At 42.4% G+C, this 25,332-nt stretch overlaps 2 protein-coding genes across 6 annotated transcripts in view; one reads left to right on the forward strand and one right to left on the reverse strand.

Moving 5' to 3' along the window:
• The first annotated feature begins 1,302 nt into the window (after positions 1-1,302).
• Positions 1,303-10,571, forward strand: TRNT1 (tRNA nucleotidyl transferase 1). 3 transcript variants are annotated; one of them, XM_052678579.1, is made up of 9 exons: positions 1,303-1,398; positions 1,479-1,620; positions 1,733-1,926; positions 2,262-2,400; positions 2,617-2,743; positions 3,394-3,587; positions 3,729-3,979; positions 4,994-5,245; positions 9,617-10,571. In XM_052678579.1, exons 2-8 carry the CDS (start codon positions 1,479-1,481, stop codon positions 5,240-5,242), a joined length of 1,296 nt encoding a protein of 431 aa, XP_052534539.1. In that variant the 5' UTR covers positions 1,303-1,398; the 3' UTR covers positions 5,243-5,245; positions 9,617-10,571. The 3 variants fall into 3 exon arrangements, with proteins under 3 accessions (XP_052534539.1, XP_052534538.1, XP_052534540.1); XM_052678578.1 differs by lacking the exon at positions 9,617-10,571 and having other exon boundaries at positions 4,994-5,281; XM_052678580.1 differs by lacking the exon at positions 9,617-10,571 and having other exon boundaries at positions 1,352-1,398; positions 1,511-1,620; positions 4,994-5,281.
• Positions 9,206-25,332, reverse strand: part of CRBN (cereblon) — a 30,993-nt gene continuing 14,866 nt past the window's right edge. The window contains exons 1-11 of one of the 3 annotated variants that reach the window (XM_052678575.1): positions 20,753-20,881; positions 17,758-17,870; positions 17,421-17,623; positions 16,451-16,600; positions 14,746-14,908; positions 13,750-13,812; positions 12,977-13,061; positions 12,407-12,522; positions 11,058-11,122; positions 10,671-10,802; positions 9,206-10,104 (exon numbers count right to left, since the gene is read on the reverse strand). In XM_052678575.1, the coding sequence (XP_052534535.1) occupies positions 9,921-10,104; positions 10,671-10,802; positions 11,058-11,122; positions 12,407-12,522; positions 12,977-13,061; positions 13,750-13,812; positions 14,746-14,908; positions 16,451-16,600; positions 17,421-17,623; positions 17,758-17,870; positions 20,753-20,816 (1,338 nt within the window). In that variant the 5' untranslated portion in view covers positions 20,817-20,881 and the 3' untranslated portion in view covers positions 9,206-9,920. Of the gene's footprint in view, positions 10,105-10,670; positions 10,803-11,057; positions 11,123-12,406; positions 12,523-12,976; positions 13,062-13,749; positions 13,813-14,745; positions 14,909-16,450; positions 16,601-17,420; positions 17,624-17,757; positions 17,871-20,752; positions 20,882-25,332 lie in introns of those variants that run through there. The other 2 variants (XM_052678576.1, XM_052678577.1) reach the window with 2 other exon arrangements.

Here is a 25,332-nt window from a genome sequence, read left to right on the forward strand (position 1 = left end):
CCCCGTGCAGATGCTGCACTGGAGAAAGAAACGGAGCAAACAATGGGAGGTCAGTGTACAGTGATGGATGCTACGAAAACCAGAACCACTCAAAACAAATTAGGAGAATGCCCATGCGGAGGTGCAATCTTAGAGCACAAATGAAGGCTTTCACCTGTTTTCCAAGTCCATTGCAGTGGGGAGCTAGAAATAAAAGGTAATGACAGGTAAAATTCAGGTTAGGTATGAAGGGAACTTTCAGTGCTGGGGGGGGGGGGGGGGGGGGGGCACTATGGCTGGGCACCTTTAGACAAAGTCAGCCAGGAATGAGGGTTGTAAGGAAATCCTGCCAGGAGGCACGGAGATACGTGAGGTGCCCTGTTTTCTGTATCTGTGCACTCCTGAATAAACAGCTAACTGTTGAGCAGGGAGCTCTGACAGCTGCAGCTCGGCGTTACAGCAGAAAGGAGGTTGTTTCTAAAGGTGAGGCAGGATATTTAACAAAAGAAGCAGTCACAAAAAGAACAGGTAAGAAAAGGTTATGTTCTCATGTTCTTACACAAGCCTGACAAAATTATTGTAAATGTGAGATGTTTTTGGCAATAGGTCATTCCCCAAAACCCTTTTATGCTCGCAAGCACTCTCCTTTCTGCAGCAAAGTGCTGATCTGTTGGGTGCTTGAAAGGCTGAACAGATCTGTATAACATCTCTTTTCAGGTACAAAGAACCCGTAGCATTTTTGGCAGAGGCAGATTTATTCCGGCTTGGAACTTCAAAGGCAACCAAGCGGTGTGTTTGAGCAGCTCTGCAGCACCGCTCTGCAAATCTCACACATGGAACCAGCGGCGTGACGGCACGGCATGGAGAGCAGACGGGGACCCCCAGCTGTGCCTGGGATTTGGCACAGGGCTCCCACCCAAATGTTTCCACACGTTAAAAGCTGAACGAACTCAGGAGCTGCTCCTGCACGTAGTTCAGCAGCCACAGCGCTTAAAGCTGTTTCAGGATCGCTGACGGGACCTCGCAACCAGCGCACGGATGGACGCGGCGCGGAGGATCGTGAAGGTTTCACAACACGTGGAGGTGTTTAGAGCTTTTTCCCGAGGAACACGGGCACGGTGGGGATGGGACGGCGGCGGTTGTTCTCTGCACACCGTACTGACGCGTGCTTCCGCACCGCCGTGGAACGGGGCTGAGAAACAAACAGCGCAGCGCGGGGCGCTACAGCGGGACCGCGGTTACAGAGCGAGGCGGAGGGAGAGCAGCGATGCGCGGATCGGCCGGCAGGGGGCGCCCGCGAGCAGCCTAAGAGGGAGGGCGGGGGGCGTGGCTGGGTCGCGCCGCTGATGTCATCGCTCTGCGCCGCGCCGGGGCCGCACGGAGCCGCTCCCCGGGCCTAGCGAGGCCGGCAGCCCGCGGGTGAGTGCGACGCTCCTGCGAGGGGCCTCTCCCCTCTGCTCGGGCCCGCGGGCTGACGCGGCGTTTCTGTTTCTCCCCAGATGTGGGCTGAGGTGTTGCTTCTGCCCTGCAGGGCTCGGCTGCTTCCGCCTCTCCGGTTGCGGCACCGCGCGCCGCGCGCCATGAGGCTGCAATCCCCGCAGTTCCAGGCGCTCTTCACACCGGGGCTTCGCAGTGTGGCAGGTGAGGGCCGGGCGGGGCCTCTCGGGAAGGGCTGTGGCGGCTCCGGGTCCCTCACAGGTGGGGGCTGTGGCGGCTCCGCTTTTGTTCTCGACTGTTTTCTTCTCCTTGTCAGAATTGTTTGAGAAGAAGAACTACGAGCTGAGAATCGCGGGAGGGGCCGTGAGGGATTTGCTGAGCGGAATGACGCCTCAAGATGTGGATTTCGCCACTACGGCTACACCCGAAGAGATGAAGGAGATGTTCACGTCTGCTGGGGTTCGGCTGATCAATAACAAAGGAGAAAAACACGGAACCATCACGGCCAGGGTTGGTTCGCGGTCGGGCTGTGGGTTTTCTCTTACAATCTGTATCAGGTGGGGAAGCCGATTCGATGCTTCCTGCTTTCTCGGGTCCTGCTTCCTCTGTCTGCACGTTCCTTTGCTTTAAGCCTGCAGGCACCTTCCTGCAGACGGCTTATGTGGAAATGAGCTCTGTTCTGAGGCATCTGTGAGTTTCGGTGTCAGCTCCGTGTGGAAGCACAGCGTGTGTTTGTGTACAGTTTGTGCTCCAGCTGCCTACATGCAAACCGACGTGGGGCAGGAAAATAGATAGCCTTTGTATCTGTATCCACGTTGAAATAACGATCTCTGTGGGATTTTCAGCTCCATGAACAGAATTTTGAAATTACTACTCTCAGAATAGATATTGTCACCGATGGACGCCACGCAGAGGTGGAATTCACCACCGACTGGGAAAAGGATGCTGAAAGGAGGGATCTGACCATCAATTCCATGTTTTTAGGTAAGATTACGCAAAAGAAAATACGTAGATCAAACACCACTTTTCAAATCATGCCAGTAAATTTTCCCTCTCCTTTTTGCATTCTGTTGGTTTATACTGCTGTCAGCCAAAAGGTCTGCACAGATATGGCAACCCACAGCAAGTGACACCATTTGTCCTCTGCATTTTCAAATAAGAGTGTTTCTAAATTCCTGTTGATGTTTTTTCATCTTCTAGGCTTGGATGGGATGCTGTATGATTTCTTTAATGGATATGAAGACTTAAAGAACAAGAAAATAAGATTTGTGGGAAAGGCAAGCGCAAGAATACAAGAAGATTATTTACGAATCCTAAGATACTTCAGGTACCAGCTTTCACCTTGTCTGGATGAAGAGATGGTATAAATAAGTACTTCTGATGACTCATTGGAGATGTAGAAATAGAGTTCCATGGAGAAGGTTGTAAACCAAAATTCAGACAATGTTTTTTCCTCACAAAATGATGAGAGAAGCGTATTTTTGGCTTCTACTTTCTCTGTGTGAACAAGAAATACGCTGTCCTTTGCAAACAGTCTTTGTAACAGTACTGTTTCAAGTATAATTTAAAACAAAGTAATAAGTTTATTGACGTCTATCTGTTGACATGTAACCAAAAGAAGTACAGTTACTTTGCCCTGAAGCTTCATGCAGTCTGGGAGAGGAGAGTAAATCTGATCAGGATTGATCTATTTGCTTTGGACAGTGTAACAACGTAACCCACCTTGTGCCTTTTTTTTTGGCACTGAACTTCTGCACATCATATAATCTCTCTGCAGTTTCCCTTTTAGTACTCTTGGTGAAATTGAAAGAGCAGGCAGGAGCTTTAAGCTTCACGGTAGAAAAATGTTGCAGAGATTTCAGAAACTATAATGTTTTTGTCCTCCACTGTTTTAATGTAATTTTCCATGAGTTAATTCTGTGAGTAGCAATAAGAAATGACTGGCAAAATTAACATGGAGCGGTTTTCTTGGGGCAGGTTTTATGGGAGGATTGCAGAAAAACCTGGCGATCACGAATCGAGCACCCTGCAAGCAATTAAAGACAATGCCAAAGGTTTGGCTGGGATATCAGGAGAAAGGATTTGGGTGGAACTGAAAAAAATTCTAATTGGAAACCACGTAAATCATTTGGTTCGACTTCTGTATGAGCTGGACGTCGCTCAATACATAGGTAAAGTTAGATGACTGTAAATGTTACAGGAATAGGAAATCAAGGAATTGCAGCACAGCAAAGGAGATGAAACTCGTTTGTTTTTACCTTTGTTAATGTCCCTGTTTCTTGTTAACGCCTTATTGAACTTTTTCTCTTCAGGTTTACCAGGTAATGGAAATCTGGAGGAACTTGACAGAGTCAGTATAAATACTGCAAATTTGTGTCCAAAACCCATGACTGTTCTGACATCATTGTTCAAGGTGAAGGATGATGTAACAAACCTTGATCTGAGGCTGAAAATCTCAAAAGAGGAGAAGAACCTTGGCTTCTTTCTGCTGAAACACCGTGAGGAGTTAACTAAAGCGACGGGGCCAGAACCACTGAAACCATATCAAGACTTCATAATGGATGTAAGTGTACTTGATATTGCTGCACTTGGCTTCTCAAGTAAACCACGAGTTTCCAGTTTTACAGAGTGCCAAAGAAAGCCATGGGCCTTACAAGCTGAGCAGCCCTTCCACTGTGCATGGCGGCAGGATTGTCAAGATGGTGATGTTTGCATTAGGAAGATGAGCTGTATTAATAAGAACTGGTAGCCACAGTTAGACTGCTTCCAGTGCAGTATCACTACATTAACTGCGGGAATATCATCCAGTATTAACAATAATAGATCCAATAAATTAAAGTTTTGGGGGCTTTTTCCTTTTGCTTTGAATCTAGAGAGGAGAGCAGAAATAGACAAGTGTTTTTGCAATGTCCTGTCATGTTTCTGCAGCAACAGAAAGAGATGTCTGTTCTTTAGCAGAGCTTAGTTTTGCAAGGAGATAAACAGTTTCTTAGCTGATCCAAGCAGCTTGCGTTCTCTAGCAACATTTTTACTAGACTTAAAAACCAGTCAGGATGGACAGGGTCAGCTGAAAGTGTGGCCTCTGAACACAGCTGGGGACTGAGGGTTTGCTGTACTGTCTCCCTGAGTTCTCCTCCTGTATTAAAGCATGAGACAGGATCTGGACCTCAAAGGATTTCATGTTCATTTCATGTTCATTCTGAGCATTCAGAGTCTGCATAGTGCCTGGAACAGTGCTTTGTGTTCTTCACCAAGTACTGTTAAACACACAACATCTTCCAGAGTGAATTTCAAGTAATCTGAAAGTGAAGTTCTGCACTTTTATTGCAGTAACTGAGGTGAAAGAGGTCAGTGTCAGCAGAGAGGAATTCCTCCACACCAGGGAAGGTGTGAGTCCCTCTCCAGCAGTAGGTTAAAGATAATGGTTAAAAAGCTACTAAACGAAGTTCATGACGTTTTCAAGCATTTGCTGGACTCTCCAGTCCCAGGCTGAGTTTTAAAACTAATGAGAGAGAGGTGCAGATGTTCAGGGTTTGAATTGTTATCTAGTTCCTAATACATCCTCTTTTTTTTTCAGTCTAGAGAAGCAAATACGATTTCCAAAATATCAGAACTCCTGAAGTACCAGGGAGAAGAGCAGCTTTTAAAAGAAATGCAGCAGTGGACTGTTCCTACTTTTCCTGTCAGTGGCCATGATTTGCGGAAAATGGGCATAACTTGTGGGAAAGAAATTGGCTCAGCACTGCAGCAGTTACGGGAGGAATGGAAGAAGAGTGGGTACTGCATGGATAAAGAAGAGTTGTTAAGTTGTATGAAGAAAGTGTAAAAGGTAACAATAAAGGAGAAAACATTTCGTGCTATCATATTGCAGGTGGGAATGTGTGTAAAGCGTGTTCTGTAACATGGGATTCAAGAGAAATGGGACAGGAGGGAGGAAGGAAGGGAGGTTGGTTCTTACCCAAACTGCTTAACCACTGGCCTGGTGACCTGGGGAGAGACAACAGCTGTTCCTCATTTCTCCTGACTCAGCTGCAAACTGTTAGCATGCTTCTCAGCTTTGCCTCCACAGCATTTATAAACACACTGAGGAGCAATGGCTCCACTTGGAGCCCTGAATAACTCCACAGTGATCTCTTAGCAGCCTGTGGTAAGTACACTTTCTTTCTGTTTCTCTGCTCACCACAGTGGACTGGGCCAAGGGCTGCACTGGGTTTCCAGGCACAAATGCAGTGGGTTCTCATCTCCAGTATACATTCATCTCTGGAAACTGTTTTCTGTACACCTATGAATTGTGGCATGCTCTATTAACTGTTAAGTTTACAACTCAGCCCTTTTCACAGTTCACCCTGGGGAGAGTGCAGTGCTGTATTTACAGCTTGCACAATAAATAAGTATACATGGGAATATAGGCTACACTTAAAAGCAGGATTCTTATTCTGTTACTTTGCCATGTTGCAGAGACACAAATGGCTTACTAATTTGAATTAGACTCTTGAGGAATTAGGGCTCTAACTGTTTTTTGATGGCAATATCAGCCTTCTCACGTACTGAAACGGAGGTACTCTTGGGTAGGGAGAAACAAGAGCATAGAGGAAAACACAAACTGCATGGAGATGGGTGCTCAGCTCAAGCTTTTAAATTTAGCCTCACAGCACTGAAAGCAACATCTACTAGGTCCAGAAAAGCACTCTAAGATTCAGCATGCAGTAGCACATATCCCATGTCACACCCCTTTATCATTTCTCTACAAATGCTACTAAGCTGCAGATAACATCTATAGGTCTCACCTAGTCTTATGTCAGGGCTTTTTCAGCTAGTTGAACATTCTTCCAAACTAAAATAAATCAGCAAATCCCACGGAATATTGTGGTAAGGAAATCACTCCTTTTTGGCCCTTAAAAGATTCTCCCAGCTTCAACAGGTTGCTATTAAACACAGAATGGTGGCAGCATGACTAACAGCAATCCTCATTGCTGAGCTGTGCAATGGGATGAGGATTTAAAGCTGTGACATTTTAGATAATTTCTTCATAACCTGATAAGACAATAGCTCTCCACGAGTCTGGAATTCAATTCAGCATGCTCCACTACCTGTGTACAGACTGAACTGCCATCCTATAGCCCCATTTAGTCACTGTACCTTCAGATGAAGCTATAGCAAAAGAAATACGAGGCCTGTGGAGACAGGTCCCCAGGCAGCTGCCCCTGCCTTTGTGCAGAAGCTCTACAGCAATCCCCATTGTAATCAACAGGCTTCACCCCCAGCCTGAGCGGATGCCTCGGGTCACAGGGCTGGGTCCCACTGGCAGCCAGTGGCCCATCATCGCTCTTAACCTCCCTTACCATCATTTTCTGAAAGCACTGTGGTTTAAAACCTGAGCAGTGTTAGACCAGACATTTTCTTTCTTCCAACAGTCAGCAGAAACCGCGTCCGCTAAGATCAATTTGAAACAAATTTAATTTTATTCTTTGCAAATGTTTGCAAGCAACAAGATTTTCCTGAAAACTTGTCCCAGAAGGCAGACAGAGGAAGAGTGAAAGCAGAGAATGTGCTACACCTTCCATAGCTTGTACAAAGCAAGTAAAGGTGATCGACTACAAAAGGAACAAAATGAATTGCAGCGCATACAAAAATAGCATTATTGTTAAAAAAAAGAACAGCTAGAACTTCTTAGAACAAGTGTGCAAGTATCCTGTTATCATTCTACACAGTCATCAAAACTAAGCTGTATGAAAGCTTGCAATATTACAGGCTCTGATTGTATGACACTGTATGTGATTGCAGCAATACTACAACAGGGAAACCCCCCTGTGGGTCCCCCCACCCCAAAATACCTTTAATCCTTTCATCAGACCCAGCAAGGCCACGGCTGTGCTACCAGCACGCCCATCCCATGGCTGTGTAATTCCCAGCTCTCCCAGAATAAGTGAAATTACAGTGGGAGAAAAACTCTCCTGGCAGCAGCCAGCACATCAGTGGGATTAATTACAGCATGAAGCCACGTGCCAGCCACTGAATGTAGTAAATGTAGCTACTGCTGTAAGATACGCTGATTTTCTTTGCACTTAACTCTCAAAAGCTTACGAGGGCTGTATTTGCTAGTAATAAATTTCCACAATCCCAACATTCTAGTAGTTTCTTCTCAAAAAAAAAAAAGATAAAAGCATAGAGAGCATTCATCAATGTATTGAGCCTGCCATGATTCTACATCCATGTTGGAAGTCACATGCTGGCTGTGCATTCTGTAGCACTTTAACTGCCAGCTTCACCATGACAGGATCCCCCAGTTTTACAGCAAGCTGAATTATGCTTGTTTTCAGCCAGCAGTCATAGGCTTACAAATGGGAAACAATTCACAGAAGGTTGGGCTGATGAAAAATCATCAACGCTAAGATAAAATTAGTGCTAATTTACTTGTGAGTTGTCTCACTTGGTAATATTAGCTACACTTGACTGTATATATATGTATATATATATATACACACACACAATACCAAAAATATGCCCATTTTGTATTTAAGCACTGTGAATATAATGCCATTTTTAATCTCAGCCAAAACCCAAAACACCTTGTGAAGTCCAGGGAGAGCTGAGGAAATGATCATCCTGAAAGCCTCACTTACTGAAAGCAAATGGCAGCAGAGATACCTGAGTATCTCAGAGGGAAAAAAGCAATCCAAGCCTACAGCTAAGCCACGGGTGGCTCTGTGTGTATGCAGGGAGTGAGGGGGAAGCTAAGTGTGATTCTAGTGGTTATCTAGGTGCAGAGATTTCAGTCTCACATACTACTCCTTATTTTAGTCTTCTGAAAGCTTATTACATAAACACAATGAATGGTTTCTATAAGAAAATGAGCGCATTCATCCTCTATTTGTTCAGTATTCTATTCAAAGAATTATTGCTTTTCACAGTTCACTGGCAAATCAGAGTACTGCACAGACAACTGAAGATGGCATTAAAGATGTCTATGGAGAAAACCAAAGTTATTACAGAAGCACAGAGGTAGAAGGCTTCAAAGAACGAAACCTGAGTTACACATCCATTAGTTTCTACATACGTAGCATAATATCCTAACAGCCTTTCAGCATCTGGCATCTCTTCCCATCTGGATTTTTCCTAAGCTCTGCTGTCACAAGTACAACTTAGACGAGATCAGATCACACTTGCCTTGCAGAGGCCTGACCTTGGCCTCCCAATGCAGTAATCTGTCCATGCTACATGTCTGATGCGACTGGGAAAGAACAATTACTGGGTTACATCTTCAACCTTAAGCAGTATTCTCACAGTATTTAACAACGCAAGTTCTTGAAAATGTACACAGAAGAAACAGTGAATGCAATAGCTTCAAGAAAAAAAAAAGGTGTGTATGTACACTCACAAACTGATGAAATCTTGCCGTCTTCAGATTCTGCATTTGTTCTGAGGGAAAAAAAACAACCAAGCAGTAGCAAAAGCTGCCCTCTTTTAGCGTCCATTTCTGTAGCACAGACAGAATTTCAGGAAACAAACTGAAAAAGAGCGGGGCAAGAAAAACACTGTTAGTTTGTTTCTTCAAGGTAAGGTGATAATATAGAGTTTTACCTTATGATACTAAAGCTGAAGGAAAAAAAAGATTAGCTGAATCTCTTCTCAAAATACATATTAGAGAAAAATCTCCAGTTAGGTAGATTGGAGAGTACTTCATGGGATCCTAGACATGCATTCCTGTAAGCTGATCTCCCACTGAAATTATTTTGAAAAATACAAGAATTACATTCAAAAGTAAAATAAACCACGGTAAATGACAATGTGTGTTTCATCTCCTGGAACTGATCAGTGTATTCTGTATAAATAATTTAAGATTTAAAAGACAAGTCAGAAATGCTCAATACACCAGAGAACTTCTAAGGAACAAATACTTTATATAAGCTCGTTTCAAAGGGAATTTTCTGGCATGCTTGTTCTAGCTGCACCCAGCAGTCAGCTCTGCCATTTACACCACTGCTACTGACATCACCAACACAGAATCCTTCAGCCTTGTACTCTCTTTGATGGTTATTATTTCATGAACATCACGAGACTAAAACTGCAAGTATTCCACATAGTTAGAAACAGGAATCGTCATCGTAAACACATTTTAAGTAAGGGAAATATCCTGCAATGAGATACTAGTATCTAACATCATACGTTGCATAATTATACTCTATTTCTTTCACTGCAGGCTGATAGCAGCAAACATTTCCTGAAATGAAAGTTCAGAGGAAGTAGAAAGTTCAGAGTCAAGTCTGTCCAAATGAACTGATTTCCTGGCATCTCGTGCCACCTTCTCTCCACAGCTGTCATTCTTAAGAATCAACCTTCAGTCCTCAGCGTGTCTGAAACAACGTAACGTGCTGCACACTGAAGGCAAAGCGTTCTGGGCTGCGAGTTCTTGTTGGTTTTTAAGTGAGCATCAAAAGCAGAACTAAGCGGATGTATCTAAGAGACAGAGTACTCCCTGTTCATCTCCAAAGCAGGGTACTGGATTACAGGCAGAGTAATGGAGATCTGTCGTGGCCCAACTCGTCCTCTGCTTCTGGAATTCGAGGCAGGAGAGCAGACCGTGTCAATCCCCAGAATTTCTGTGGTGACATATCCTTTTTGGTAGCTGTGAACTTCCAGCCCATATGGCTCCCACAGATTCTGCACTGCGCTATAGTCCAGGCGTACCTGTCAAAAAAAAACCAAACAAACCAAAACCTTCAAGGAGAGAAAGTTCTTAAAGCATTCAGGATAGAAGAATGATTTCTGATAGTATGTCACAGAAGGGACCACAAAGATAAGTGATTTGGTAAAAAAAAAAACCACACAGCTATAAAGAATGGTTTTGTGAAACTGTAATTCAAACACAATTTCACATTTCTGCTCTTGTTAAGAGGTCAAGTATTTAAAGGTTTGAATGTATGCCTGAAGCGTGTTTATCTAAAGCAAAAAATGGCATTTTGGCACAAGACTATTATATTAGGCAGATTTTTACATCTTGACAATTAATTTGGCCATTTTCCCAGATAGCAAGACCATTTAAAGATTCAGTGGTAATCAGTGCTTCAGTGGTAATCAGATTAAGACAGAGTCAGTATAAAATACTGTAACATTCATTCAGTTCAGGTCTAAAAAAAAACAACAACAACAAACCCTCAGTAGAGTAACTGCAGTTATGCTCTGTGTTTGCCATAGTGGAATAGGAAAATTTGCAACCAAATTTATGACTGTTACTAATAGCTGAACAGTATTACCCAGGAAACCAGCTGTGTTCTGTTGATGGTCGTCCACTGAGATTCAAATTGCAGGCTTTATATACAGTAAGGGTTTCATGGATGTAACCATGAGGATTCACATACGCTGCCATGGGTCCGCATAAGGATAAACTGTAAAACACAGTTAAAAATTCTGTCAGAGTTTGAGGAAAGGTGTTCAAACATTCATTGCCCAAGTAAGGATTACAATATTCTCATGTTCAGCTGCACCTTGCCCAGCTGTTTGTTAAAGGAAATGAGTTATTAGAGAGCAGCTGACAGGACGTTGTTATGGGATCCATCCCGTTTAAGGGGGTTATCATCATGTTTCCCTTAAAACCTGAGTCTCTATCACGTGCTTTAATTGATTAGGAGTTATAAACTCACCTGAATATTTCATTCTTGGTTGTTATTTCTGTATCTTGGCATTGCTTACAACAGAGAGATGTACACTTGAAGAAGAGAAACAAGAAAAAAGAGGATAACTTCATTCATTTCCAGATACTTGGCAGCACAGAGGCAAATAACAACATTTCTCTTCTGTTCTCTCAGAACAAACTTTGTACTGACTCCTTTGGCAGCACTCACTTATGTTTTACTCTTTATATCAAAGGATAACAATTTGCATGCATTTTACTTACTCATGGTAATCATTAAGATTAATTTTTAAAAATCTATACACTTTTTTTAATCTTAAAAAACCTGAGTAAGCAATGAGTCAAATTGCTACGATCCTTAAAAGCTACTTTAGAAACAAAAAAAACCAACTTTGTTACCTGAGATATAACACAGAAAAGGTAGAATGAATACAAATGTAACCATTAAAGTTTTTCTAAAATTTGAGAACACTGTAGATCAATTGTCTCAGATTAATCAAGATAAATACCTATGCTGCACTGACCTTTTTCTTCATTATGATGACAGGGTAATTTATCTCCTACGATATTTATAAAGCAGAACCAAACGATTTATCACTAATGCTGCCAAGAAAAGAACCATTTTAATCAGCTCAGTAGAAGGCTTTGTTACCATGTTTCAGGAGGTGCGTTTTGATGAATGTGTCACCAAAACTTGGTCTCTCTAGCCAGAAATTCAACAGTGAACATTCTCACTACCAACCACCCGACCAATGTTCTCTATATTGGTGACTCTTTCAGTGTTTGCTCTTTGGAACACGAGTAGCAATCTGAACTGCTATTGGAGATACTGAAACATGGATTCAACATGAGGTCCAATACTTGCATTATAAAACAAGAGTTACATTATTAAGCGACGTACCATGTAAAAATGAAATACGTGGCCTATGTTATATGCATTATATGGCCATGGAATGGCAAGAAAACAAGATCACTTGTTTTAAAACATCTTTGAAAAGAAGTCTTCACAGCACAACACTGCTTCACTGCAGTACACTGTGCTGGCAATATGGGGTCCTGATGTTCAGAAGTTTGGGAACAGCAACACTGGACTTACAGCACCATCTCTTGGAGAAGGCACTGCAGCACGGTGTTGAAATATGATTTCTAACAAAAACAAATAGGGTTCTTGCTGCAAAATAAGTCTAGAATGAACACCAGTTTCTTCCTTGAGCCAACTTCTCAAGGCAAAGGAAAATAAAAACTCCCAGGCTCACTGCCCAGAAGTATTATTTGTTACAGGAGATGGTAAGTTGCTTTTTTTTTTATGGTGGTGAGAAGAAGAATTTTAAAGTAAATAACAGGTATAACAGTACTCACTTTGTTCATAATATCTAATTCACACCGGAGTCGCTGAATAGCACTACCTATTTTAAGCAACTGTATGCGTAAGGCATCATCAATTGGCAGGCAAGCAGCAACTCTGTAAGAAAAATCTAGAAATGAGAAAGTAGCAGGCCTGTTAGAATTTCAGAAAGAAATAAACCTGCCTGTTCTACTCAGTTACAGATCGAGAGCTAAAATGTAGCTTCATAATGGACTTTCAGAGCTCATCTCTATACATCCAGACACCTGCAGAAAACTTTAACAATCTCATATGCTTTTGGCTCTTGTTTTCTTATGAATCATTTAAATCACATTCCCTCCATAAGGAGCACAAGTGAGTTTTATTTCTTTTACTAAAAGTGTTTTAGAACAACTGGAGGACATTCATTTCTTTACGAGTTCTTGTCAAAGCTAATGACAACGTCAGCTACCAGTATTTCCTCAACTGAAGTGAAACTTCAGAAGTCAGAAATGGACTGTCAGTAGAAAGTAATTCTCACACTCTTAGGTGTTAGGATTTCTTTTTCCTAATTCTACTTTCAGTTCATAAGCTGAAGATCATACCTATCGGGTTTGTTGGAAGAGACTCGTCTTTAAGATTTTCATCCCATTCGTGTAGCTGCCTCTTGACTCTTTCCATCAAGGTTTCCTTTCGTTAGGAAAAAAAGCCTAATATAAGGACATAGGTATTTCTGCTCTCTTAGGAAAAAGAAGCAAAATGTACACGAAGCTATTTTCCCTAGTGGACACGATACAATTCCTGTAAGTCTTAAATGCTAACTACAGACACTTCATACCTCCATGTCTGAAGCTAAGAACAAAGCAAGATGGGAAATGGGCAAAAAACAACCCACAATAGTTCTGAATCTCATCTGAGGTAAGCAGATAACTATTTAAACTCTAGACATGTACAGATCTGGGCTAAGCAGAATTAGCCTCCTCCATCTCTGAGCCTTTATGTATTAAATACACATTTCCACCTAAGCATATGAAGAAAAATACAAGCTTTTTAAAAAGTAAACTGACTCCAACAGGAAAGACCCACCTGAGACTATCAAGTGCTGTGCTGGTTAGGACACTCACGTGGAGCACGTGGGACAGAAGATTGAGTTTTCTGCTCCAAGACAACACAGCAGGAACCTGAACCTCAGTCATGCATGGCAGATGCACACTCATAGCACCAGGGACCAACCATACAGAGGGGAAGCCTTTACAACTCTTCCCAGTAAACTACCAGCTGTACCCTTCTTAAAATACACTTATGAGACAACAAAATAAAACTATCATCCAGTAAACAGATACAAAAAACAAAATATATATTGCTTGGTAATACTTACAGCATCATACAGAGAGTAGAGCCAGGGAGGCCAAGACGTCAGACTGGCACAGTAAAACTTCCTCTGAAATCCAAATCAGAAACAATTTTTGTTTAATATTAGCAGATCTTACCAATGTGTGTCTATTATTTGTTTGTGTAAACCAGACATCTGGTTATTTAAGGACACAACAAATCATCACCATCACTGCCAATATTTGATGAGGCTTCTGAAGCTCTAAATGCACAACTTTTGTGCAAGACAGACAAGACCTGGACTTTCTCAGAAAATCTGTCTCAGCATTGTAAGCACTTTTACTGCTTAGTAATAAGGAATTATTGCCTTTCAAAAGAATATCTGAAATCTAGATGGTTCAAAAATGTAAGTGCAATTAGGTAAAGCATCTTGTTTCTCCATCAGTGATTGATGTCTCAGCAACACAGCAATTACTGATCCTATGTAAGGCGATGAAAGCACTTTGTATCAATTCGTTCAAATGAATAAATACATAAAATGAAAGAAAGAGATTAATGAGCAATTTCAAGTATCTTAAGCTGACAAATTCAAAAACACATTTTTAAAGAGGAAAACCAACGTGTTACGAACAAGAGGGCTAGTCAGAACTTCCAGAGGAGGTTTTCTCACAACAGAACTGATGAAGAAAACTGTCAGGCTACTTAAAGTCAGGATGTTTTCCTGATCTACCTACAAACAAAAAACAATTGCTATTTTTTCTACCAAAATTTTTCTTCATCATCTATAAGCTTTAGCAATTAGCATCATCTCTGACGCGTTCATGTATAAATTAATAAACAAAGGAAACTCATATACAGCATGCATTTCCCTACTGTGGTTAGCTGATAAATAATCACAGTCTGTTATTAAAAAAAAAAGAACAACACAAAAAACAGGAGCTTGCTATCCAGCATCCCAGCTGTGCCTCCGCCTCTGAAGACAAACAGATGGAATTCAATACCACGAAAACCAGTAATGAGAAACAAACAATTTGCTTCCAACCTTCTGATACTTCTGCCACCACTGACGGAAAGCTCGATCCTGCCACGCTGTGGGTTTTGAAGAAGGAAATACATGACGTCGGCTGAGAGACTGCAGCTGCACTGCTGCCATTGCTGAAGGCAGCACTCGCTCAGGAAGGATTTGTACTTTAGCCTGTTGGATTCTGAGAAAAGAAAGAAACCATGGAGATACACACAAACACAAGAGCATCAAAATTGGGTTTTAGTGCTTACCGACACACGGTACTACAGAATTTAAGCAGGAATCTGTTACATCAGAGTTTACGTTGTGCTAACATAATTCAAGTTACCTTAGGAAACATGCAGCCTATTAACAAACCAAGCACATGCTGCTCTAAAACAGGAACTCACAGCCTTGGCTAACTTGTTAAGCCATTGTGCTGACTGGACTCTGGTGTACACTGAAATTCAGTACACCTAAAATCAAAGTAGAAGCAACGAATTCTAGATTCCTCTGTCTATTCTTAATTTGCCTTTGAAAGCCAGAATTAGCTGCTTCCCAAATAGTTTTTGCACTGGCCTACAGAATGTTTTCAGCAAAAGTTACTCGCTGTTTATTTTTCCTTTCCCAGTTAACTTCTTTTTCCATGAGATACAACAAGATGCCCATATGTTTTAGAGCACAGGTTAGCTACTGGACTGTGGCAGACACAATATTCTACCATCTCACAGTGGATTTTCAGATCTTTGTCCCCTCGAGTTACCTTTGGTAATAAACTAACAGTCAGCTGTTACATACCAAACTCTCATTTAGCTGAAATGCAGTTTGAAACCACAAAAGCTTATGTGCTAAGCTAGAGTTCAAAATCAGCAGAAATAGGATATAAGCTCCGATCGTCCTTTAATATCCTACCATCAACCAGGTCACCTATTCCACTCTGTCTGATAACAGTTACACAGCTATCAAGAATAATGCCTGGAAGGAAGGAATTTCATTTTTAACTGTATGATGCACCAGAGATGCTGAAATATAAGATGCATATCATTATTTTAAGGAGCAAGAGAAGTGACTTATCCCTCCGTTATTATTACCAGCCTCCAGTCATCCCCAAGAAAACCACCCCTCTTGGGATCAGTTACTGTCCTCTCCATATCTGAATCGTGCAGCTGGATGCTTCTGTATGTTGTTCAAGCTCAGTAGTTAAAGATCACTCAGAACAGAAAAAGGGCAGGCATTTGGTTATTAGCTGTATTGTCAGACCGGTGCCTGCAGCAGTTCAGAGCTGCAACTGCACATGAAGTTCAGTGGAACATGTCCTGTGCAGACCTCCAGAGAGGACTTCAGAAAATGCAAGTTACAGGCTTTCAGAGCTATGGAAGCTGGTATCAGGGAGGCTTTCCACAAGACAACACAAGGCACGCACTCCATAGAGGACAGCCTCCTCTCATTTCACATTTGGTTTGAAACATGGATGCCAGAGGTATTTCCAGCTTAATTTTCAGAACCAAAATAATTCTGACAGATACTTTTGCACACGTGTTAAATCAACCTACAGGCTGACGTTACTTAGAGAATCTTAGTTGCTACAACTGAAACACACAGCTGCAGAACCTGCTGATTAAGTATAAAAACACTAATGAGCCAACTGTGTGACTGAAAGGCCACATGCAGCAGCAGTGACAAATAAATGCTCTTGGTCAAACAAGATTTGCAGTATGCAAGATCAAACACATTATTTTCTTACCCGTCTGACTGGGTTCGTATTTCAAGCACCTTGAATCTCTGTCTTCCTATTGCTTTTACTTTGACTGTTTCAATTCCATATTCCTGCTCTTCTCTGTAGGCATATATTTCTGCTGTTGTTCCAAAATGTGCTTCCCTTTCACGTACGTTACTAAAAGCAACAGAATTTTAAAAGTTAAGCACCCTTCAAATAGGACAGTTCAGACACCTCACGTTAATCCACCTGCACTGACTGTAAAATCTTACAACTCAGCTTTAATCAAAAAGCTAAATGTGGTGAAATGCCTTCGAACTGCTGCAAACTTTTTTTCCCCATTTTAAAAGCTAATTCTAACGTCGGTGTGATTTTTTCTGCTATTTGGCTTTATTTTAAGGAGGTAGAGGTAAGAATCTAGGAATACAGTGCTCAGCAACTTGAAAGGCAGACTCTGAACGTACCAAACTTCTTCAGATTGACTTCCTAAAAATAACTACTCCACTTCCTACATAATTAAACCACAGTAAATGGCGAGTAAGAGGAAGAAATGCTCCCTCTTCTTTTGGGACACATAAGCCTTTTCCACTTCTCTACCATCTCACATGCCTCTACTGTCAAACCTTCATCTGTGCTTGCTTATACACAAAGCAAGCAAATACACCCCCCTGGCAATAAAGGTTCAGAACAACAATCAAATTTTCACATTTCAGACCAAGACTGCTGTAAGTCAAACAGAGGCAATGCATTCAAACAGCAAAATCAGGAGCGTGCTCAAACAAGGACACTTTCTGCTTTTCTTAATTAAATGTGATGCTGTCACAGATCTACTGTCACAGATGCTACTTTTCACAGTGTGCTGGAAGAATATTTTTATCTAACTATTTCAAACCACAACTTAGTTTTCACCACAGAACTGCATTTGATTTACTATCCAAAGAAATTGTGCTAAAAACACATGCTGCGTACCATCAGTAAACTCACCCATGTATTTTACCTGTATGCAAGAACAGCAAATGTTCTGTCTTTCTGAATTAAATTCCGCACCATGCTAACCTCTTGGGGGTGAAAAAGCTGAAGAGGTAACGTCTGTCCAGGAATCAACATCACCATCACGTGGGGCAACACTGGAATCACCTGACAGCTGTCATCATCGTGCAGTGTTCTCCCGTGAAACTCTTCCATATCAGAACCTAAATACTGAACACAATAAGTCACGGTAACATCCGTGATAAAATGAAATAAGAGTCAAGGTTTTTATGACAGAGTCATGTAAAAACAATCAAAGCTGCTCTGAAACACAGTTAATGGAAGATATCTAGAGGAAGACATACCACGTGTGACGTTGGCAAACTGGTGTCAAAATTAATCATGTTTGGCTTTTCGGCTTCTTTACCATCTTGGTCTTCAACTTCCATCTCGTTGTCATCCTCTTCCTCGCTCTCTGCTAACAAGCACACACAGAATGCTGTGTACACATCAACCAGCACAGATCAAAATACTGAGAAAAATCAGAGAATCACAGAAATGCCTTCAATATCCCCGGGCCATTGTCTTCCACTGGGAAGCAGTTTTGCTATTGGTAAATAATTTTCTTGTTATTATAGCAAAATCATTGCACTGTAGAAAGACTCAGAAGCAGGTGATGTATTTCTGAACAGCTCAGGAACAAGTTTTTTGGGCAGCTGATAACGCACAAATTCTGCCAGTTCAGATTTTCACTTCAGAAGTTGTTTTCTACTTCAGTTCTGAATGCTTTCTGTCTGCAACACAAGGATGCCAACCAACTTAATTTCCTGTAGGAGGCTGAATGCACCACTTGACGTGGTACAAAACTGAACAATACAACTAAATACATAAAGCAACTGAGCTACAAGCAACCTGAAGCTTTGTACTCAGGCAAATACCCTTGCTGATGTTCCTAGACAATTTCACTGCTGTCAACCTCTCTGCTGTGTATACCAAACACGATCACAAAAGCCAGCACTGCACACCCAGAAAGGCCCAAACTATAAAGGAAAGCAATGTTACGACTCTGGAGAGAATTTCAAGTACAAACTCGTAGTTAAGGATTACTATTTTCATGTCATTTCTAGCCTAGGAATCAATCCCAAAATTGCTTTCAAGCAAGAACACAACTAAGTTGCTTGTATGTTTTATTTTGTGTTTATCTGTATAAAATCCATATGTATGTTTAGAAGTAAATATAAAAAAATCACACTGAAGATAACAAACGAGGCATGTCTAAAATGCTGGTTTCACTGTCCATGCTGTGAATTACAATGTAGGCCTGTACATCCACCCAAAAGAATACAATGTGATTACTGCACACGGGTGATTGTACTGCATTACTCCACCCTATTTCCTTACACTTCAAACACCTACAATAATTATATACCACCCTATATCTGAAACAGATGTTATAAACCTTGCAACTTCTGCAGGATTCTTACATCAGTAGCTGCTGACAGTGGACAATCCCAACAGCGCTGTTTATGTTTCTGCTTTAACTCACTAAAGAAAACCCAAAAACCTGCATGATTTACTGCACTGCATACTTTGTAGGAGGAACAGCACAACCCACTGATGTTTCAAATCCATCCTGCGTTGTATTCATCTCAATCAGAAATGATCCAGCACAACAGAAATGATCCAGCACAAAACAGGTTACAGACTCTCTTTGCTATTTCATTAATTAACTTAAAGCAATAAGACACCACTTCCTTCATTATTATAAAAAAATATTAATTTCTGCATAATTTACTTATTCTGTGATATGCAGTCAGGAATCCTAAACATCAGTGGTTGCAAAAAGTTTAAAACATAGAAGAGGGCCATCAATCTCTAGCCTTTTGCAGGGGCAGAGCAAGAAGAAGTTTTTGGGTGGTTCTGGAGCAGCACTGTGGGCTGGGGGGAAGGGAAGCCACCTCCATCAGAAACCACATTCTGGTTTACTTGCACTCATTAAGTTGCATGAATCATTAGCACTTTTTAATAGCTTGTGACAGAAAGGCAGTTTCATTTGCTTTTCTGAACACAATAGGAATTAACAGTCGTTCATCTGAGAGTGACTGCACCCTGCACCCCGCAAACTTTTGCATGCCTTGCCAAAATCACACCCTAACGGCTGTGTGCTGGCAGAGGCAATCTGGAAGGCTGGGAGGAATGATGACTCATTTCACTGCAGCAGCAGCACCACGAGAACGTGGAAAAAACACCATCCTCACACTCCTCTTGGTCACTCTACAGGACTGAGAGACGGAAGACAAACGGAACTGTATCCTCATCGCTCTTAATTGTGTTTTAGTTGATTTTTTAATTTCTCAATTTGCGAGAGCTTGAGTATGAGCACGCTCTCACTTCCCTCGGTGCAGGCTGGGCACTCTTGGATGCTCATCCTGACCCACTGCTGACATCTTTGTGCAGAACCGAGGAAATACAAACTTCATTTAACAAACAGAAACAGGGCAGGAAATACTAAGGCTGGTGTTTTCACATTGTTTGAAATAAGCATTCTCCTACTATTTCCCTCCACAGCAAATTACAGTGGTTACTGGCAAGACTGACTCGCCACTAGGTACATGCTTCTTCTGAAATAATATATATTTTTTTCCAGTTTAGCAGGAGTTGCTTCCGGAGCCAAAAACATGAGCTCATGTCAGTTTGGAGGCACCACATTCTAAATAATCTTTTTAAAAATGGACCTTAATATGCAGCAGGCACCTTCATGAGGATTCTGCCGTGGGCAGACGAAGCAGGCTGCTGTGCAAACTGCTCTGCAAAGGGCACCGTGCAATCCAGCACTGCTCTCCTGCACCTCCTGCTTTTCCCTGCTCCCTACTGGCACTGCAGAGCACCGAGCTGGCGCTGAGCCTTTCCAGATCAGCAAACAACTCCTTCCAATTCCATCTGGTTTCAGAGCGGCCCAAATCTAGCAAGCGGATTATCCGCATTCGCTAACTTTGGTAGGACCTACATCTTCTCGGCACCTTTCCCCTGACCAGCTGCACAGCTCCTCAGCGTCTTCACCCACTACAGAATTGCGCCCTCAGTTCACAGATCGCTGCTCGGCAGTGACAGCCCCCGCACAGCCCCGCTGCCAACACGAGGCAGCCGGAGATAGGCGAGGCCTGCGCTGACAGCCCGCAGCCACCCGCAGCCCGGGGCAGGCAGGCGGGCCCACACGGCCCGGGCCGGGAGGTACCGGCGGGCAGGGCGGCTCCAGGCCCGCTGCCGCATTCGACACCAGCGGCCCGCCGTCCCCCCGGCTCCTCCCCCGCCCCTCGCAGCCGTCCCCAGCCCTGCCTCCCCCCTCTCCTCCCCCGTTACCAGGCACCAGCTGCAGGTGGTTCCCCATGTTACGGTGTCCGCCACCTCCTTCCTCGGCGGCCATCGCTGTTTACCTGGAGAGGAGCCTGGGAAAGGGGAGGGGTGGCGAGAGGAGGAGCCGCCGGGCCGGGAGCCGAGGCGCTGTGGAGCGGCCCCTGGCGGCGCTGGACCGGGCCGTGCTCGGAGCCGGGCCGTGTTCGGAGCCGGGCCGGAGCAGCGCAGCTCTGCCTCGCAGCTGGCCGAAGCCGTGCGATGGTCCCCAAACAGCCCCTGCAGATCAGCCCCGGGCGAGAAATTCCTGCTTTTCTCACGAAATGCCTCTTATATTCCACTAAAGCAGTGTCCTCCCCTAGCCGGGAAGAAAGTAAACGCAGCTTATTTTTCATAAAGCGTTCAAGGAGAAACATATTTTAGAGATAAATAGCACAGAGGCCCCAGTAACTGCTGGGGCTGTTAGACCCGGCTCTGGGCTCCTCAGCATCACGGGGGGCATTTCAACCTTATCCATGCAGCATTAATACAAACAAGACTCAGCATCACGTTTGCCAAAAGGAACGTGTTACAGATGCCCTGATGAGACACCAAGCGTTCCTAAAACGAGCACTCAGTTCTTCAGAGGTTGCATTACCTGCATCAGCTCAGTGCGACACACACCGCTCCAGCGTTTTGTAGCTGCCACCCGTGCCACGATAAAACCCAACAAATACTTCTGCAGACGTGCTGGATCGCAGTCCAGCAAACAAATATTAAGAAAACCCATTTCTTCTACGAAGCCTAACATCTGATTAGAAAAAAACGGTGACAAGATATAATTTTCACTTCTTTCAGCATGCTAATACAGCTGGATTTCTGTTGTTGGGGTTTTTCTTTTCATACAACTGCAAAGGATACGTCTGAGTCACGCTCTTAAGCACGTTTCCAGAGTGATGAAGGATAGAACTTTTTTTTTTCAATGGCTGCCGAGTTTCTCAATTCAGATGACAATGAGGTGTTTTGTTTTGTTTTGTTTTGTGAAATATTAAATATATTTAACAAAAATTAAAATGACAACTGCTGGAAATTCTAGGACCAAAACCCAGGAATTCTTATTTTGGATGAAATCAAGTCTTTGTGATGTTAACACTGCTAAGAGCTATATTTGTGTGCAGAATGTACAGTTCTAGCTACTGCCTTAATCCTAAATCCAATACTGCAGATTGGACATAAACTCTAATTTAGTCTGTGACTATGAATTACCTATATTAGTATCCACCAGCTTTTCTAGGCCTAGTGAAAACAGAGTGAATTCTTTCCTTAAGATATGTGATTTCTGTTGGGTAACAAGTTACTATTGGGATGTTTATTTTATTGAAACACTCTGAGGTGTGATTAATTTTATTTTTTTAACCTAACGGTCTGAGAAAGTGCATTTAACAGATGAATGTTTGGCTCTATTATCACAAAAGACAATCTCTAGTTTGAAGAATGTGGCTCATTAATCTCACACTTCAGCAAGTGCCATGTTTCCAAACTGGACTGGAAGCACCAGAGGCCATGTTCTTCCATTGGTATCAGCACAGGGTCTGCTTAAAGACAGAAAGCAGTAGGTTGCAGACTGAAGAGCAGCTGTGTCAATCTCAAGTTATTGTATTAGATTTGATCAAGGCAACTGTACGTACATCCCACAGTACGTTAATCTGGTCGGTGTCAATCTATCTGTGAGTAGCCCAAATTATTGTAATTTAGATGAAGTCAGAGCAATTTGGTATGATGAAGGGCTTTTTTTTTTCTTTTTAGCAGCTGTTTATCCAAGAGGCACGCAGCCAGCTGCCATAAATTTTCATTTTTTTATAGGAGGGCTGTTTGTAAGAACATCGATTAGACACACTTTTTATGTGCCATGCTACCAGTGCCTGTAGGGTCTACTGCCCAAGTTCATATTGTTTCGTTTGTACCTAGCAATCAATGGCTGGCAATAGTGGCTATGTGCAAAACTGCTGCTGATTAACCTCATGGCTCTTTGGAGTCAGAGGACACCAATCACTTTTCTAGAAGAAAAAAAACACAGGGGAAAGAAGAAGGAAAAAAAAAAAAAAGGACAGCAATGTAAGGGACATTATAATAACTGTAATATAGCAAAAATTGGAATTTCTTTTGATATTGCTGAGGGTCATAGCCAGGATGGAAGGAAAGGTTTGGGTGCTGGTGACCTGAGGTAAACGCATTCAACGTGAGTGCAGTTATCAGCAAAAGGTGTTTGCAGACAAATGCCAACCTCCCACTTGTCAGTCATTTACAACACACGAGTGAGAACATACGCTCTACCAAAAATCTCTGCTCCCACTAAATACTCACTTTGGTCACTTTGAGAATTAATTGCGGTGCTTCTCTCCCTTTTTTCAGCACGTGGACTCCTGTGTCCTCATCTCAGCTGTTCTCAGGAGGAAAAACCGACTGAATGTTAAGAGGATAAATAGGAGGAACTCACAGCAGCTGTACTGGCAAAATCTCCGGCCACGTAAAATGGCAAAGCTCTTTTCCATCCCTCAGCTCCCTCCTATCTCAGCACAGGCTGACAGAAAATAAGTTGTCAGGATGTAGAAGCATCCAATGCATTCCCTCTTCTCCACCTACATACCCGAATTAAGCAGAAAAACAATTTACTGTATTGCTGGAACAAGAAGCACTAGATGGTGCTGTAACATTCACTTTTGCTGATTTTGTTACTTGGGAAACCATCAACTGTGCTGCACTGTTAGCTTTGGGCTTTCTATTTTTAGGGGATTCACAGCAAACAATAGGAAAGTTTGATCTCTGACCTAATCCATTCAGAATAGGCTTTTGCCTGTTTCTGCAGCATGCTGTTTGACTACTTCTGTTTATAAAGTAGTCTCTATAGTCTAATTAAAAAAGGAAAAGTCTTTCATATGTATGCTATTGATTTCTATTCTGCCAATTAATTGGCTTATTATACACTCTAGCTCTAGGCAGAATTAAGTAATATATGTAAGTACTTCAAAATAAAAAGTGACTCTCAACCTCTGAATAACTATTGTTAAATATTGAAAATAAGAAAGAAGTTGCAGGACAAGAAATGCTGTAACTCACATATAAAAAGCTAGTTGCAAAAAATACATGAAGTCATCTTAATATCATTAATCAGGCAGTCTCAACACGAAGGACACTTGCCATCTTAAAATGCCCAATGATGTTCTTGGCTTTATAGTGATCAGTGAGCACAAGCTGCTGGTAGATCTGGTAACACACTGGCAGGACGTGCCAGATGCCTGCCACCCCACGCATGGAGCACAAGGAAAAGGGAACATTCCCTTCCATTGACTGTGAAACCAGGACAGACCTTGGGCTGTCAGCTTCACAAATACTGGGGTATGAACTTCACCATCCCAAAGCTATGCAGCATCAGAGCTGTCTGCTTTAATATTAGATGTAGTCCACAAGAACACAGAGAACACAATGAGGCACTTCCAAAAGCAGAAATTCAGTGATGGTTAGGAAGACTATTCTAGAAATAAGCATTATTGGACAATGCTTGTGGAGCTAAAGAGGAACAGATGACAAGTGCATCACAAAACAGCTAATGCTTACTTCAGTTGGCATTCTGGAAAGAACAGGGCATATTTATGGCTCTTATTTAGTATTTGTTGCCTAGGTCAGGCCAGCGTGACAAATGAGCAGCTCTGAATATGCAGAAGGGAGCAGCTCTGAATATGCAGAAGGCTTTCAGACAAAGAGCCTATTAGCCAAACTTGCCTATTACTATGCTTAGAAGCAAATTCTCTTGCCAATGAACTCTTGCCAAGTAACAAACTATTTGGCACGTGTGCAAAACCCATCTTCAGTGCAAGTGTCAGACAGCATGCAGCATGAGCCATAAAGAAAATGTGACTATAAACAGAAATTTTGTTCAATAAAGAGGATAGAAAGTGAGAGCTCCCTTTTAGGTAATGCTAGCTGGAAGGGTATACCAAGTCAAGAAGACCCTGTGTCACTTAGGAGTATTGCCTCTGTGTTAACCCAGAGCTTCCAGACAGCTTAGAGATAAGTGAACCTTTTTGAGAACAGGGGCTGAGGCCCATTCCTGTGTGCCTGCTACTCTTGCAGATAAAGCTGGAGAGCACTGCAGTTCTCGCTGCTCTTGGCCCATCCTGAAACACTCTTTGCCATGAAACGCTCAAGACAGGGTTAGCAATGAGCTGATGTGCCCAACACAGATACAAAATGCTAAAAGAATTTATCAGAGCTCAGAGTCTAATCTTTCCTTTTATATATATATATATATATATATATATATTCTCTCTTTTTGTTTTTTTCTTTTTTGCATTAAAAAATTCAGAATTTCCTTTGCCTTACCTAGTGTAGACAATGGTGACTACAGTGAATCTTAGTAGCTGTAACATTTCTTTTTCCTTCTCCGTTGTTCTTATCAGGTCTGGCAGCACCCATCTTAGCAAAATGATGGCTGCATATAGAGTTCTAGACGGTACTGCTGAAGAAGATCTAGCCAGCCCTTTCTGAGCAGAGGTTTCTGTACAGCTTTCATGACAATATAGTGAAATGTAATGGAGTACCCATTCTTTGCA

Source organism: Tympanuchus pallidicinctus, unplaced genomic scaffold (assembly GCF_026119805.1).
Source record: "Tympanuchus pallidicinctus isolate F22 unplaced genomic scaffold, pur_lepc_1.0 scaffold17, whole genome shotgun sequence".
Classification (NCBI taxonomy): domain Eukaryota; kingdom Metazoa; phylum Chordata; class Aves; order Galliformes; family Phasianidae; genus Tympanuchus; species Tympanuchus pallidicinctus.